The 17,535-nt window shown below is 39.8% G+C and overlaps 2 protein-coding genes and 1 long non-coding RNA gene across 4 annotated transcripts in view; 1 reads left to right on the top strand and 2 right to left on the bottom strand.

Moving 5' to 3' along the window:
• The window catches only part of trpc1 (transient receptor potential cation channel, subfamily C, member 1), a 71,424-nt gene extending 68,842 nt beyond the window's left edge, over nt 1–2,582 (bottom strand). The window contains exon 1 of the mRNA XM_078410416.1: nt 2,148–2,582. Within this exon, the coding sequence (XP_078266542.1) occupies nt 2,148–2,283 (136 nt within the window). The 5' untranslated portion in view covers nt 2,284–2,582. The remainder of the gene's footprint in view (nt 1–2,147) is intronic.
• Nucleotides 1,779–16,967, top strand: LOC144599470 (uncharacterized). Its single transcript, XR_013548007.1, has 2 exons — nt 1,779–2,221; nt 16,378–16,967. It is a non-coding gene; the product is annotated as an uncharacterized LOC144599470 (long non-coding RNA).
• LOC144599468 (plastin-1-like) overlaps nt 3,546–17,535 on the bottom strand; it is a 93,926-nt gene continuing 79,936 nt past the window's right edge. For both annotated transcript variants that reach the window (XM_078410418.1, XM_078410419.1), the window contains exons 11-16: nt 13,913–13,991; nt 11,988–12,102; nt 10,526–10,659; nt 9,523–9,646; nt 6,442–6,566; nt 3,546–5,811 (exon numbers count right to left, since the gene is read on the bottom strand). In XM_078410418.1, coding sequence (XP_078266544.1) covers nt 5,679–5,811; nt 6,442–6,566; nt 9,523–9,646; nt 10,526–10,659; nt 11,988–12,102; nt 13,913–13,991 — 710 coding nt within the window. In that variant the 3' untranslated portion in view covers nt 3,546–5,678. The remainder of the gene's footprint in view (nt 5,812–6,441; nt 6,567–9,522; nt 9,647–10,525; nt 10,660–11,987; nt 12,103–13,912; nt 13,992–17,535) is intronic.

Below are 17,535 nucleotides of genomic sequence, written 5' to 3'. Positions count from 1 at the left end.
CCTTGTCACTGACGTCAAGGCCCCAAGGCGCAAATGGAGCGAAAGAATACCAACACTCCATGACGGTTGCAATTAGCAAATCTGTTCTACTGCGAAGCTATGCAACACCTTCTGGGCATGGTCCTGTTATGGTCATAAAATCTCAGTGCTGCCCACCGTTGCTGAAATGGTCACACAGACAAGGCATTCTCTTTTCTCCAAGCCGTTAATCCCTCTCTCCCAAAGCTGCTGCCTGCACAGCTATGTCCTGCAATTTCCATTTCAGGTTTCCAGTACTCAGTTGCGTCCAAATTTTAATTTGCTTGTTAAAAAATTACATAAATGGGAAAGTGAATTTACAATCCATATTAAACAATTCTGTGCATAACTCACTCTTGTGAATGGTCAGATTCTGATAAGTAAATCCACCTTTGACAGCTCAAATTATGATAATTTAATAAGAGGACTTGTAAAATTAAATCTGGCAGCTATCAATGTCAATTATGAAAAAGACAATTCACTATCGGCGTGCTCTCGATAATAACGCCAGCTCCCTATAAATTATAGACAGTAATCTAAAATTGAAATTTAGTTTATAGTGAACTGGGTTCTGATTTGTTTTTCCAAGTCATGATGTTATCTAAATTTCTCAGTAGGATTGTGTATTGTTATTCATTAAAAGCTATCAGGTACATTAAATATTGTTTATAAACTATCTTAGAGACATAAGAGGCTGCAATTGCAGAAATCTTGAGTAAAATAGCAAATTGCTGGAGGAACTCAGCAGGTCAGGCAACATCCTTGGAGGGAAATTAACAAGTGATGTTTTAGGTCGGGACCTTCTTCAGCCCGAAAGAAAGGAGACAGACACAAAGTGCTGGAATAACTCAGCAGGGCAGACAGCAATCTCTGGATGTAAGGAATAGAAGGTTGTTGATCGAGAGAGGGGAGAATGATAGAAAGGGTGGATTCGGGTGAGGTGTGCTTGAATGGCAGATTAGTCAAGTGGAGGAGAGATGGATATCAAAATAACCACGGCTGGAGGTGATAAGTGAAGAAGACAAAAGGGTGCAGTCGATGGAATCCGATAAGGAAGGAAAGTGGGGGTTGAAATGTAGAATAAGAGGAAGGATGGTGGTGAAAGGCTCTGGGGATGGGGTGATAGGGAATGAAAGGAAATAGGGACATAGGTGAAAGGAAATGCGGAGAGAGGTGAATGAAAGTTACGGATCCAGATCAGTGAGGATTGGGAGATGAGGGGAAAGGAACTGGATGAGACAGGTGGGGGGGAGTGACAAGAAACAAGTGGGCAGTGTACTGGGTAGATAGTAGGAGCTGATAAATAATATGACAAATATCTGTTTGCTTTAGCTATTATGCACTGTCAATGTTGCATCTCTGCTGGATAAAAATGTAATTTTGCAATAACTATTCATATTACAAAATCCCATTTTACTGCTGGCAGCACACATACACTGGAATTAAGTTCTGCTATTCCAAATAATGCTTGCTACTGCACACCATATTTAGCATGAACATCAGAGAATGCAATGTTATCAAGAAATAATGTGACGGTTCAAATCATATATGCTGATTTTTTTCCATTAGTGTAAAACAAGTAATCACAAATGTAGGAAAAGCAAGTTTACATATTTTGTTAGCGGCAGACAACTACAGACTTCCCACTTGCCCATCAAGACCACCTCATGATCCACCCCCACCCCATCCTTACCTCTCCCCATCTGCCTCAGCCAATCCCACCAACCACCCCTCCCCCATCTCTTCCCCCTCCATCTCGGTCCCATCATCTCACCCTCTCCCCTTCTCTTCCTCTCCTCCCCATCACCTCTCCCCAATCTCTCCCTCCCCCACCATCTCACCCTCCCACAATCTCTCCCCCACCATCTCAACCACATCTTTCTCCCTCCCCATCACATCTCCCACCCTCCCCATCATCTCTCCCACCATCTCACCCTCCCCTCCCCCCTCCCCCTCCTCTCTCCCATCCCCATCATCTCACCCTCCCACCATCTCCCCCTCCCCCAATCTCACCCCATCACCTCCCCCCCCCCCCTCCCCTCCCCATCATCTCTCCCTCCCATCCCCATCTCTCCCCCTCCTCCAGTTCTCCACCCTATCTCCCTCCCCCGAGGCTGCAGTGCGGCGACCTTTCTCGCACGCCAGCAAGAAGAGCTTCTCGTCCATGGTGGTCTCCTCCTTGACTTGGCGCACGTCCTTTAAGGTGAGGAACCTGTTGGGGGAGGCGGCGGCGGCGGCCTCGGTGCTGTGGTACAGGCTGGCCATGGCGAGCGGAGCTGCACCCCTCAGCGCTGCATGTGGGCGCCCCCCTCAGCCTCAGCCTCAGCCTCAGCCTCGCCGCGCCGCGGCCCCCGCATCTGTCCCTTGCCCGCGGTAGAGGAGCAGCCCGGTAGCCCAGCGCTGCAAGATCAGCCCTTCCCTCAGCACACCGAGCAGTGACGGCTCCTGCTCCGGCTCCGGCTCCAGCGCCCTGTGCGCATGACATGACCATACTGCCTGGCCCTCTCTCTGCATTGTGTCACTCGCTCTTCTATCCACCCATCCTTTTATTTATTTCCTCTTTATCTATTCATCCTTATCATCATTCTTTCCTTTTTGACAATTTTCTCTCTCTCCCCTCCCTCCCTCCCCTCCCTTCTCTCCCTCCCTTCTCTCCCTCCTTTCCCTCTCTTCCTCCCTCTTTCTTCCCTCCCCTCTCTTCCCTCTCTTTCTCCCCTCCCTTCTCTCTTTCTTCCCTCCCTTCCCTCCCTTTCTTTCTTTCATCCCTTCCCTCTTTCTTCCATCCCTTCTCATTCCTTTCTTCCCTTCTTTCTCTGTCCATCTTTCATTCCTCCCCTCTCCCTCTTTCTGCCCAACCAGAAACAGAGGAAAACACAACTGATGAAGTACTGAAAAGTGTATGCGTTAAAAGGCAATGGAGAAAAAGGGTTGCAAAATAGTTCTAAGTGTCTTTGATTAAACTGCCACAATCGTGATGTGCATTATATCCGGCTATTTCCAAAACGTTTCAGTCTTGACCACTGTTTTGCATGGTAGAAAGAAATTGTAGTCACTCAGATCCCAGATGATTTTTTATAATATTCACATCCATGCTTGCCCATAGAAAAAGAGAAATACTGAAGTTAACCACTCTCTGCGGCCACTTGTTTAGCAATGCTTTGGAATTGATAAATACCAGCCATGATACAACCAGTCACGATACTTTCTACAGTGCAAACTTCCATGTTTGTTAAAACATACATAAGTCTCTTTAACCCTCTGATCTATAGAAGTCTCTTTAAATTTTGAGGAAGGTAAAGGCACCGGAACACCTTCTTCCTGATCTAACTTGTATTTGTCATTTCCAACAGAGTTAAAAATAAGGAAAGATTGATAGAAATGTTAAACAGATAAAAATATAATATAAACTAGTTTGTTTATTTGTTTGCTTATTCAAATCCTTTATTTTGAAAATAATTGTTTTAGATGTAGCAATATAAATACAACCATTAACACTAATATATATTAGTAATATAACAGTAGCTCAAATCACATCACAATTAAAATGAAACTGAGAATAAATCAAACTGATCACTATGTTGTGATTTATTTTTCAGAGTTGGTAGTGATAAGTTTTACTGATTATAGTGAGTTGTCCTCTTTGCATTCAGATAGATTCAATGTTAAAAATGATGACTCCAAGTCAGTGACATAAATAATGTACAATTTCAACATGTTTTGTGGTTTATTTAAATAGGATAACTTTCTTCAGATAAGATTTTTGAAAAGTAGTTTTGCAACTCAGGCCCAATACAAAGCTGCTCACTTGTTTTAATGCCGTACAATTAATGAAGGTAGCCAAGCACTGTCCATTTGCGATAACAGTTGTGTATATGAGGTCGCAAAGTGAAAGCATCACGAGTACTGAATGACCATTTTATTTTACTTGTACTAAACTACAACTGCAATGGCATTAACTATTCAAGGACCTCTTCGTGAACTTTGTCAAGGGAGGCACAGTAGAACAGCTGGTAGAACCACTGCCTCACAGCGCCAGGGGCCGGGGTTCAAATCCGACCTCGGAAGCTGTCAATGTTGAGATTGCCCGTTCTCCTTGTAACTGCATTGGTTTCCTCCACGTGTTCCAGTTTCATCCCACATCCCAAAGATATGTAGGTTTGTAGGTTATCTGTAAAATTGCTCCTAATGTGTCGGGAGTGGAATAACATAGAATTAGTGTGAATGGGTGATCGGTGGCCAGTGTGGGTGTGGGCTCGGTGGGCTGAAGAACCTGTTTCCATGTTCCTTCTCTAAATTAATTAAACACAATGAAAACAATGTTTTCTAAAAAGACGTTTCCAATCATTTCAAGAAATATAGTGCAAAGAGTCTAGGCAATGCAACCTTTATTTTAGTGAAATTTGAAATTCCAGTTACAAAACACCTAGCTTCCTATGCAGAGGAATTAATAACAGGAAATACAATTCTACAATAAAGATAGATCCTTAATTTGTGCATAGAGTTTCTGCAGTTCATGGACAGTAAATTGCAACACCAGTGTGCAGATATCTCCTGCTGTAAATTAGCAGTGAATAGACACACAACCAATTGAAATACGGTTCAAATAAGTGGAGGATTCATTCAGACCAAAGCACTTTCCAATCAAACACTGTTGAATTCCTGCCAAATAAATTATATGAGACTACAAAAAAAAGTTTGCAAAATATTCTGACTCTTAAAATTATACTGTCATACCTTGACAACATTTTACCAAACAGCTGCAGTAAATTTAAATTAATTATGGTGTTGCGTTACTTCAAGAATTATTTTCTGCCCGCAATTCAGACAAACGCTGATTCGATCAGGCAATTTCTTATCAAATTAAATGTTTTGTTTATTGGAACGAAAGCCTAAAGTCAACTTTGAACAGTACAATCGTCTGGTATGTGAAGACCTTGTTCAACATAATATAATCTTGTAAATGCTATCACAGCACTATTTGCACTAGTGTTCCGCAGATGAGTGTTCTGCAAGCCTCTCTACACCTGTGCAGTTTCACACTGTACTTCTGCCTTTGCCATCTTTTACATTCTCCTGGAAGACAGCAGTGATTCAATTCAGTAGTTCATCCCTCAGTTCAAACTGTGACTATGAAGTTTTGAGATAACAGGAATTATAGCAATTCCATTTATGGGCTTTGGATTTGTTCTGAAAACGTTCGAGACTGCATACAAACCACTGAGAAATGGAGATAAATTATAACGGCGCATCTCCTTCCAGATTTAAGTTTTTATATTTTGATAATAATGATGGCCATGTTCAAAAAACATCTATTTCCTAAAAGTAGGCAAATCATAAACATGTTCAGGCACAAGAATATTGGACGGCTTCATATGCAAAATATGTTTAAATGTGATGAATAATGTGGTAAAGTGCAAGTTGAAAAAGATACAAGCTTTGATTTACTTGCTAAATGAAACAAGAAATGCACAGACAGGAACTGAATTAAATGCACAAGATGAAAATATTTTCCAGTTAGTACTTGTTTCTGAAATTGTTCTTAAGAATATTAAACTCTTTACTTATAAACAGATTCAAAAGTAAGACGATAAATTCTGTAAATTGCAGAATCCATTTGATATGGCAGACATGGTCATGGTGAATGAAGTGCTCAATGTTCTTCACACCTTTTTCAGTCCTTTGCCCATTAAGCAAGCGAAGACAGTCATAACCATTTTTGGCTTCACTTGCACTAGGTCTTCGGGCAGTGCATATACCCGGGCACCTATCTTCCGGGCTACTGAAATGGCATATCTGAAAGAGACATAGGCAGGAACAGTGTGCTCAATTAATGCTATAGGTACTATTCCTAAAGAGAATGGATTCTGTTCCCCAGCTCTGCATTTCAGTTTTAAAGATTGTGAACAAACATTTTTTTCAAAAGCAATGTCATTTTTAACTCAAAATTATTGTTGGGGTGGGTGGGGATACTCAATAATCATTGCACAGATGATAAAGACTTCTAAAAATTGCTTTCTCCGTCATTTTGCTATAAAATATGTCACTGATATTTCAGTTTACATTTTATTTCTAAAGTAATAATGAAAAAGCTTCATTAATTTTCAACAATAAAACTAGCTTTGGAAGGTGAAGAAATAAGATTATTTTAAGCAGGCAATGCTTTTTTTTCCAACAGTTAAAAAAATCCCTAAATAAACTGAAATGATTTTCTTTAAATTTGATATCAATGTTTGCCAAAAATCAAGCAAAACCAAAAATTACAAGTTAACTTCCAATTTGCTTGACATAGTTAATTTTGAAACCAATTTATAGTTTCAATCTTTAAAGATGGTAAAGATAAGACGTCGTCAATTCAACACAGGCACTATAAATCTCTACACATTGCTTACATGAAGAATTACTTATCTTGAAAATTAAACTCACTTTGCATTGTTCAATTTGTCAACTTCTGAAACGTCAGTGCGTTTCACCAGCTCATAGCGAATCGCATTAGGTACAACAGCATCTATCAAGTCTATAACAGGTAAACTAGTGCAAATGCATTTATCCTGGGGGACAAAATGAAAACACAATCTTTAATAACATAGATAATATAATGAAAGTCATATATTGCAACCATTCTTTACAACCTTGCAATTTTGAGTAAGGAGTAACAAATCAATCAAGTGCACAGACAGGAACTGCAGATGGTGGTTTACACTGAAGATAGACACAAAGTGCTGGAGTCACCCAGCAGGCCAGACAAAACAATGAATGCTGGTCCAGTGTACAAAACGTAGATTTGTGAGATTTTTTTTTTTTTTAGTCACTAAAAGGGCAATTCTACTTTAGGTTCTTAAAAGCTAAAAGATACATGCTCTCATCTGAAATGTTCTTTATTTCATATAAATGCAGTGATTTTATTTTAAATTGAGATTAAAATTCAGTTATTTCTGCATTTCTCTTTCAATGCCCAGTATAGATAGATAGCTTTATTTTGTCATCCAATATTGGACGAAATTCGGTCACCCACAGTCCAACAATAAAAGCATTAAATAGGCATTCAAATTACACAACCCCAAAAACCCCAAAATGTTACTATATATACACTAACTCAATGAAATGGCACACTCCAGAGAATTCAACTCTTATCTAGAATTTCTAGTTCAAGCACATCTCCATTCAAGCCAGTGTTGTGGGCTTCTCAGAGAAACCTTAGCTCAGCCATCATTGACCGAAAATCAAAAATCAAATGAAAAGATAGAATCAAACTTCATTCAAACTGCCAGGAATCTTTTCATCAACCTCCTCAACTTTTCTAGAGTTGGTACTTTTAACAATCCAAACTACATTAAATTCCACTCAACCTTGAAACCCATATAGGCCTCCATTCTACATTAGTTGGTTTAAAAAAACTCATTAAGTTCCATTCCTTGTAGTCCTTTTTTTGTTTTCCAAGCTCATCTTGCCCCACAACATCCAAGAACTGTACCCCATGTTTCTGGCCTTCAGCGTTTCACCTTGCTTTTGTCCCCTCATGAACTATTTTATTTTTCAACCACCTCGACTGATGCTCTGAAATATGTTCCCGAAACCTCCACTCGTCTCTTGAAGACTCTCCTTAAAATAGCTAATTTACTGAGTTTTGGTGACTCTCCTTTGACTTGGCGTTAATTTTTATCTGTTGTTCTGCAAGTACCTCAAAATAATTAAGAGTCAGAATCATATGGCAAAGAAACAGGCCCTTCAGCCCAACTTTCCCATGCTGACCAAAATGCCCTATCGACATTTGTCCAACCCACCCATGTTTGGATCATATCCCTCTTACCTTTCCTATGTACCTGTCCAAATCTTTTTTAAATCTTGTTACAGTACTTGCCTCTGCTACTTCCTCGGGCAGCTCGATCTATATACCCACCACCCTCTGTATGAAAAGTTGCCCCTTGGGTTCCAATCAAATCCTTCCCCTCTCACCTTAAACCTATGTCCTCTGATTCTTGATTCCCCAAATCTGGGTAAAAGACTCTGTGCATTCACTTTATCTATTCCCCACTTTATCTATATACACCTCTATAAAATATACCCCTCAACCTCCTGCGCCCCAAGTAATTGTTTAGGTTAGAGGTACAACATGCAAACAAGCCCTTCAGCCCATCGAGTCGGTGCCAATTAACAATCACCCATACACTAGTTCCATGTTATCCCAGTTTTGCATACTACACACTAGGATCAATTTACAGAAGCCAATTAACCTACAAACCTGCACATCTTGGAATGCGGGAGGAAAGCAGAGCACCTGGAAAAAACTCATGCAGTCACAATGAGAACGTGTAAACTCCACATAGACAGCACCCATAGTCAGGATCGAACCAAGCTCTCTGGCATTTTAAGACAGCAACTATTGCTGCGCCACTGTGCCCTATAAAGTCTTAGCCTGCCCAGTCTCTTCCCATAGCTCAGGCCCTCAGATCCTGGTAACATTCTCAAATCTTCACTGCTTTCTTTCGAGCTTAATAACATCCTTCCTATAGCATTATGACCAATACTGAACACAATAATCCAAATGCAGCCTCTCCAATGTCTTGTACAACTGTAACGTAACATCCCAACTTCTGTCCGTGCGAGTCCACATGCAAATTGGAGGAACAGCACATCATATTTCACTTGGGCAGCTTACAACCCAGTGGTATATTATTTTTTTCTAATTTCCAGTAACCGTTGCATACCCTCTCCCCCCATCCCCCACCTTAGTCTTCCTGTTCGTAGGCTTCCAATATCTCCTCCTCCACAGTCAACAATGTCCCATCATGGGATCTTTGGTAATCGGTGCCAGTTCTGATTTGTTCTGTATCTTTTCATTCCTCTAATTTCCCTCTCCCCTGACTCAGTCTGATGAACAGTCTCAACCCAAAATGCCACCCCATTCCTTTTCACAAGAGATGCTGCCTGACCCGCTGAGTTACTCTAGCATTTTGTGTCTATTTTCAGTGTAAACCAACAGTTCCTTCCTACACATCCCAACGTCTATACTCAATTATGAATGGCAAAGGCCCTTCTCAAACACGTTGTAAAAATAAGTACTTGCGGGAAAAGTTAAGAGCAGTGTTAAGTACCACGATCAGTGAAAAACATCACCTACTTTCAAATTTTCCTCAAATTGGCATTGATTCACAGTAACCAATTGTCAGAAATGTTTGAAGCATCCAGAACACACTGCATCGATAATCTATTGTAAAAGTTCTCATACAAGTAGCCCTCTTTTCCCTTCTAGCAAGATCAGCCCAAATAGAATGAGATTACGTGGAGAATTTCTTTAAACCTTCGGTTAAATTCCAAATAAAATGTTACCTTGTAGATAATTTATGATTTAGCTTTTATTATGTCACTGGAATACAGTGCAGTCAGTAATTATAAAATCTAAATCTAAAATCAAGAGTCAAGAGTGTTTAATTGTGAACTGCACTGGGCACAGAACAATTCTTGCGTACAAATTTGTTAAGCCAAAATATGATATTTCTCATTTACCTTGAAGCTGACAATTGAGCTGCTCTTCTTTGCATTTGCCAAAGTCTCATTTACCCATTTTATGATGATTTCATCTGTCACCTTTGACCCTTCTCCAAGATCTGACAGCACCTTTAGGGTATACCTGAAATAGCAAGATAGGAAGATTAAAGATCCAAAGTTTAAAATATCTTTCCAAAATGTGGTCCTATTCTGACAACACTAAGAGTCTGAACTTTATAATCCATCAAAATGAGAATAAAAATGTACTACGACTGAAAAGTACGTCATTTTTGTTTTAGGATATTAAAAACATGAAACTGCTTCCCATAACTCTGATTTTAAGCACAACCAAACATGGTGATTTCAGAACATGTTGAAATCAAACATCGGCATATGCCACAATTGTTCATGTCACCATTTTCTCAGGGAAGGTGACTCATGAATCACAGGGCATGTGTTTAAGGGGAGAAGGGAAGGATTTAATAGGAACCCGAGGGGCAACTTTAAATTTTTTAAATAAACAAAGATGGTGGTATAATAACATTTCAAAGACATTTGAACAGGGACATGGACAGGAAAGGTTTAAGGGAATATGGGCCAAATGCAAACAGGTAGGACTAGTGTCGATGGGGCATTTTGATCGGAATGGGCAAGTTGGGCTGAAAGGCCTGTTTCATTCTGTATGACTCTACGACTAAGGGATATTAAAAATCTTAAACCTTGTATGTGAGGATTGCAAGCCAGTCTCCTTAAAATTCCAGAGAGAGAAAAAAAATCTGCAGTTGGCAAGTAATAACTGTAGGTTTAATAGCAGCCACCTTAAAAATAAAAATAACTCAAATTGATTTACTCTGCATGTCACAAGATTTGCCAAATAAAATTCCTAAGCATCAAAACAAATGAGTTTATATTAACTCATTAGATAGCTCCAAATAATCTGCAATGCCTGTTTGGAAAATTAACATTGCCAAAGTAGTGACATTTTTCTCTTTGTAACTGCATTAATGAGAAAGTCCCTCACCTTCTCATGAGCTGCCAAATTAGAGCCAGCGTAAGTGTTCGATTGCCTGCGTTCAGATCTTGCCCAGCAATACCCACAAGAGAAAAGCAGGCCTTGTTTTTACCCAGTTCAACGGCATAGTTGCAATTTTCGAGCTGGGGAGAGCAAAGATACGTTTTCAGATACAGTCTCGATGGTGTCACACAAAACCAATCACCAATTTAAAAAAAGAGGAGAATGCACTGAGGAGAGGAGATGCACTGGATATTCATTCGAGTGCCATATTCTGGGAAAACATGCTTCTGTCTCTCTCACAGAAACATGGTGAGTTTTTTTCCTTCACCTCATGGATCTCGAAAAAACACCCCAGAAAAATTTGCCCACGATTGGGAACTGTGCCAGGGAAACGTGCATATGCACAAGTTAGGGGCAGGCATGAGAATTTAAAGTTGACTTCATCAGAGAACCTCATTGAATTCACTGCACTAAATCTGCTATAAAATGAGTATGGCATGGCTTGAGCAGGAGTAGACCATACTGCTCCTAAAGCTTACTTCATTCAGTCAGATCAGGGTTGATCCATCATTGGCATCAACTCCACTTACCCACGGTATCATAATAGGAATCATAAACATACTAGATCATAAAAGCCTAATTGGGTCCACTGATGGTCTCTACCAGTTTGGCCCATACATGACTCCAGACAGAAAGATATGTGGTTGATGATTAACAGCTAGTGAGGCATTCAGAGACAATTAGGGATGGACAATACACTGACCTTGCCATTAACACCCACAGGAACAAGGACATGGCTGAGGTACAAGAAGTTAAATTATACTTGTGCAATTGGACTTTATTGCCGGCCAATATTTTTGTAGGATGGGGAGAAAACTGATTAGAATCAAATGTGTCAGATTCTAAAAGTGTCCTCTGTCCCTCTCTTCCCCTCCCCAGATCTCCCACTGTCTTCCTGTCTCCACCTATATCCTTCCTTTGTCCCGCCCCCCTGACATCAGCCTGAAGAAGGGTCTCGACCCGAAACGTCACCCATTCCTTCTCTCCTGAGGTGCTGCCTGACCTGCTGAGTTACTCCAGCTTTTTGTGAATAAATACCTTCGATTTGCACCAGCATCTGCAGTTATTTTCTTACACAACCAGAATTAGAAAGTCATCAAACAAATGAAGAACACAGCATTTAAAATATTGAATCCATCTACATTGCATAGACAGACACAAATTGCTGGAGTAACTCAGTGGGTCATGCAGCATCTCTGGAGAAAAGGAATAGGTGACTTTTCGGGTCAAATCCCACATAGGTGACTTTCCGACCTGAAACATCAGATTATTTTTCTCCAAAGATGCTGCCTGGGTTACTCCAGCATTTTGTGTCTATCTTTGATATAAACCAGCATAAGCAGTTCTTTCCTACACATTACTTAGATGTTAGTAGTGCTTGAAACTTAAACAACTTTACTCAACATACCTTCTTCATGTTTGCCCCGAGCTGTGGATAGGGAGGCCGGTTGACACGGTTCCAATCTACTGGCACATTGACATTCTGGTATAGCTGGAATATTACTAAGGCATCAGTCAGATCACTGGATTGAAAAAAAACAGCATTTTCACATGTACATCCACATAAAATAAACTTGCAAATAAATAATGATTGTAGGTGCATAAGTTGAATGTCAAATGTAAGACCTGAGCAGGGATAACCCATGTGGTCCCTCAGGTTTGCTTGGCCAATCAGATCTTAACTTCAATTCCGATTTTCCTGCCAGTCTCCCCATAAGCCTCTACTCCCCTACAGATCAAGCAACTGAGCAAAGACTGATGGCGCAGCCAGTAGAGCTGCTGCCACACAACACCAGGGACCAGGATTCGATCCTGACCTTGGGTGCTGTCTGTGTTGAGTATGCACGTTCTTCCTGTGACCATGTGTTCCCTGGTTTCCTCCCACATCCCAAAGACTTGCAGGTTTGTATTTTAATTCGTCTCTGTAGACTTGCCCGTGTGCAGGGAGTGGATGAGAAAGTGGGATGACATAGGACACCACTGTGAATGGATGATAAATGGTCAACGGCATTCAAATAGGCTGAAGGGCCTGTTCCCAAGCTGCATCTGTAAACTAAACTAAATAGCAAAACTTTCATGCAAGAGGTTCATTCAAAGGAGATGTGCATGGCAAGTTCTTTCCTTAAAGCACAGAATGGTGGGTGCCTGGAACACGCTGCCTGGGATGGTGGTGGAGGCAGATACAATAGTGGCGTTTAAGAGGCTTTTCAATAGGCATATGGATATGCAGGGAATGGAGAGATATCGGAGGCAAAGGAGATTAATTTAACTTGGCATCCTGTTCGGCATGGATTTTATGGGCCAAAGAGCTTGTTCCTGTCCTGCTCTATGTTCTATCTATCTTTTCCCTTAACAGATGCCGTCTCAACAAAATTTATGTACATTGTCAGCCAAGTTTTGGTTTGCACAGTTCAAAAATGTTAAGTTTTCAGTTTAAAGTGAACAAGCTCGTTCAAGACAGATGCAATCTAATGTAGAAATGCACCGAGTTATGCAAAGGAGACAGACAACCAAAAGGTATATCTGATGCATGCACAAATACTAATTAAAAGTATCAAAGGATGGACTGATGACAATGTTTTGACTAATACAAGATGTAATGAGAGAAGCTAAATTGGGTTTTGGAAGATTGGTAAGCTGATAAAAAAGTCAAAATTTAGAGTGTTATTAGTTATAACGACTTAATACACTAAAATTGCTGTCAACGAACTTTAGGTAATGTTGCCTGTTAAAGTTACCTGCATAACCCAATTTTGTAAATGTAAATGTAATACAAGATGAATTTTTCAGTACGTCTTTTGACACCAGCCACACTTCTATTTTAGTACAAGATATCAGCATCATATGTAATGGAAAAGGCATTACCCAATGAACTGGGTGTCCTGCTGTTTCCCCCCTCAATACCTGTTTAGGATGTACTATTAATTTTGATACTCAGATCACATATTTAGTATGGAACCAGCAACGGTCAAGGTTTTTTCCATGCGATAGCTCCACCATTCCTAGAGCAACAGATCACTCTTTGACCAACATTTTTCTTCCCTTCCACACTACAATGGCTTATGAATTAACGCAAAGATCCCACTTATGAAAGTTGTCTTTCTAACAAAAATACCCAACATTCAGGTACTCCATTTTCATTACTTGGAATATACCAAGAGAAATGGAGTGAACTATCACTGTCAGGCAGCGTGTTTTGTCTTTCAATGAACCCATTCTCGATCAATACCTATGCACTTCTGTAGCTGCTTACATTTCAATAGAGGGCAACAATATGACCGATTTTCCATTCTATTAACGAGAAACAAAAACCCAAAAGTAAACTTGTTTTACCTGTAAAGGTGATTGACAAAGGGACTCACCCCCTGTGAATTCATCCAGTTCCTGAATGTTCTCTCTTCCCTTGATTCCCCTATAAACACAAGAATCATAATAAAAGATCCAAATCCGAGGTAAACTTCCTTACAAAGATTTGCCTAAAAAGAATAGAAATGAGCGGAAACAACCCTGCAATTCATTCAGGTAGTTTGATTGGTCTCTGATCATTGAGGATAAAACAGTTATTTACTAATAACTTTATGAACAGCAATAAGCCAAGTTAAAAACCCAAATTGTTCATAATTGGGGTAGCTGTAGTTGAGGCTGCTATTAGTATTATTTATAAATATATTGGTGTAATTTATACATAAATGCTGCAACTTGAAACCAGAGATATATTTAGAGTCATATACAACATGGAAACAGGCCTTTCGGCCCAACATGTCCCATCTACACTAGCCTGCATTTGGCTCACATATCTCAAACCCCATCTCATCCACGTACCTATCTAAATGTCTCTTAAATGTTACAATAGTACCTGCTTTAACTGTCTCCAGCAACTCGTTCAATACACCCACCACCCGCTATGCAAAAACGTTACCCATCAGGATCCTATTAATTGATCCCCCCAACCTTTAGATGCAATCCCAAATTTGTCACCTAAAATCAAAGAACTGGTACAGCACAGGAAGAGGTCAATTGGTCCATCAAGTGCAGTGTAACACCAAGATCACACTTTGCACTTACAGCAATTGAGAGTGCTAAATATTGTCATCATTGAATTGATAAGCCCAAAAATGATGGATGTTATTCTTGTCTGCTGCAGCAAGTTATGAACCAAGGCAACAGTATTAATGGATTTCAATATCTCTTAACCAATGGTTCGACATCATGCAAGCATTTTGATCAAATTAATTCCTTTTCATTTAGTTACCTAAATAAATAGCAGAACAGCAATAAATATACTGATTTTGACACTGTGGTAAGTCAGGTGACCTATCAGGCCCATGCTGGCTCCAGCACAGTGATTTTATTCAGTCCCTTTCACTCATCTACCCTGCATCTCTCCAACTTATTCTCTCTCACCCAGCCATCAACTCCTCCTTGATTCTTTTTGCCACTTGCCTACACCAGAGGGGTTTACAGCAGACAATCTACTAGTCTATCTTTTGGCAGTGGGAGGAAACTGGAGCACATGGAAAGAGTATGCAAACTCAACACGGACATCACTCGAGGTCTGGATTGAACCCAGGTCCCTGGAGTTGTGAGGCTGCAACACTAAGTAATCCACCACTGTGTCATAATAGATTGCACCCCCCTGGTTATGTCCAGAAAAGGCGAGAAAATTAAGAACCTCCAACATTTAGTCTTGCATGCATAGTACAGCAGACATCATTCTGTGTTTTCAAGTTCGGTTCCTGACAGACGACTGGAGGAACTCAATGAGGCAACGAGCCAACGTCTGCTGCAAAGTTCTGCCACGTAAATAGAGTCTGGAGTTTCTCACCGGGGGATTAACTGGCTTTCTGAAAATTGGATTTCCCCTTCAATGGAAACTTGCATCGGCATTACGTTGATAGACCGCAATTGTGAAATTGGATTGGACAAACTCAGATTGTTTTCTCTGGAATGTTGGGAGCTGAGGGAAGATTTTGAGAAGAGAAAGGGTAGATAGTCAGAACCTTTTTGACCCCCAAGGTGGAAATGTGAAAGACGAGAGGACATAGCTTGAAGGTGAGAGGGGCAAATTTTTTAAAAGGTAATATGCAGGCAAGTTTTTATGTACACAGAGTGCTATGTGACTGGAAAGCACTGCGAGGGATGATGGTGGAGGTAGTTACAAAAGTGTTTTTTGGATAACGTGGAGGCTGAGGAGATTAGTTTAACTTGGTATCATATTCAGCACAAATATTATGGCCCGAAGGTTCTGTTCCTGTGCTATATTGTTCTATGTCGTGCGGTATAAAGCAAAAATAACACCAAGCACTTTTCCATGTGGAGGCTTAGGTGATTTATACCAAATGTGATTTCAGGTAAAGGATCAACAACAATGTGAATACTGGGTGATATCCTCAAATTGATTGTCATTTCATCAATTAGATTCATCAATAAATATGATTCTGAGAGCCCTCATCATGTTCTCCGAGTGGAATATCTATTATACTGGATTAACAAGGTCCAATTGTGATGGCGTTGTTAGGGAACATTCAGGAGTTATGGATTAGAGATATTTATTAAAATGAGAATCAATCTTCAAAGTGGCAAAACAACTCGTTCACACATTAACACACAAGGATACTTAAAGGGTATTGAAACTGGTCATCAGGTGCGGGACATTCCTGTCAGTGCCAATAAGGATAATAGATGAGTGTTCATGTTAATTGGCTCTCATTGAAATCACCATGATTGGATCAGGGAAAACATTAAGTTGCAATCTCTTGTATTAATATTTCATTAAAAGTAAATCCCCTTCTTTCAAGACAATTTAGCTGGTCATTTAATATCCTGCCGTTTGAATGTCCAGGGTGCCATCCCTCAACACTATAGCAAAAGAGGAACCCCCCGGGAAACAAAGGTGGACGGGCGAGGAGAGGGACGTGGTCCAAGGAAGGAGGCCTGCATCAGCCTGGAACAGGCACCACTCATAAGAACTAGAGCGTGAACTTTGAGAATATCGCCAAAACATTGCAGCTCTTAACTGTGGGCTCAGTAGACTATTTCTGTACACTTGCAAATCGAGGTTCGGGGGTATGGCAATACTCTACTGGACTGTTTGTATGAAAATGATCATCACTGTGTATGCAATTTGCTCATGTGACAATAAAAGCACCCATTGAACCATTGAAAAGAGGCGTATTTTGGGGCTGAGTTCTATTGCCAGAAGTTTCTAGACCATCCATATGAATTACTTTGTCCCAGCAAAAGTGTTTGAATATTCCAGAGAATATTGGCAAGTTCTATGTAATCCCATTGTAAATATGTAATTCTGCAATGGTATCCTGTCTACATTGAAAATTTTAACGCCTAGTAGATAATTATAGCCATTAAAACTGTAGTTAGTTTATTGTTATCTTTGTGTTTAAGCATTTATTTCCTTGTCCAAAACCACATTTTGAAAAGAAAAATAATCCAGATTAATGGAATCAACTGTTTAAACAGCTTTTCAAAGACATGACCATTTAAAAATGGAAGCAAAGTATATTACATTGAAATAATGCACTGCCAATTTGAAATAAAAACAGAAAATGCTGGAGATAGGTCAGACATCATTTGTGCTGTGAGAAAAAGTTATAATTTCAGATTTGTTGCATTTCAACAAATTGAAACATTAATTCTGTTTTTGTTTCTGAAGATGCTGCCTGACCTGCTGAGTGCCTCCAGCATTTTCTCATTCCAGATATATATATTTTTTTGTAAAACAACACAAACAACTTATTTAGATCACACATAACAATTGCAAACTGAAAACAGGTATACAAAATTGGTTAACTAAGATTTAATGATGCATTATTTAATCAAATGAAAAAAAATCTAAATTCAGATATTTTATTTTAAATCTGAAGTGTTCTAAATCTAATCTAAAATATAAGGAAATTATAAATCTAATTATCTTATTCTATTTCTGCAAAAAGGAATAA

This window comes from Rhinoraja longicauda, chromosome 13 (genome assembly GCF_053455715.1).
Source record: "Rhinoraja longicauda isolate Sanriku21f chromosome 13, sRhiLon1.1, whole genome shotgun sequence".
NCBI classification, from domain to species: domain Eukaryota; kingdom Metazoa; phylum Chordata; class Chondrichthyes; order Rajiformes; family Arhynchobatidae; genus Rhinoraja; species Rhinoraja longicauda.
This window is presented reverse-complemented; position numbering and strand designations above follow the sequence as displayed.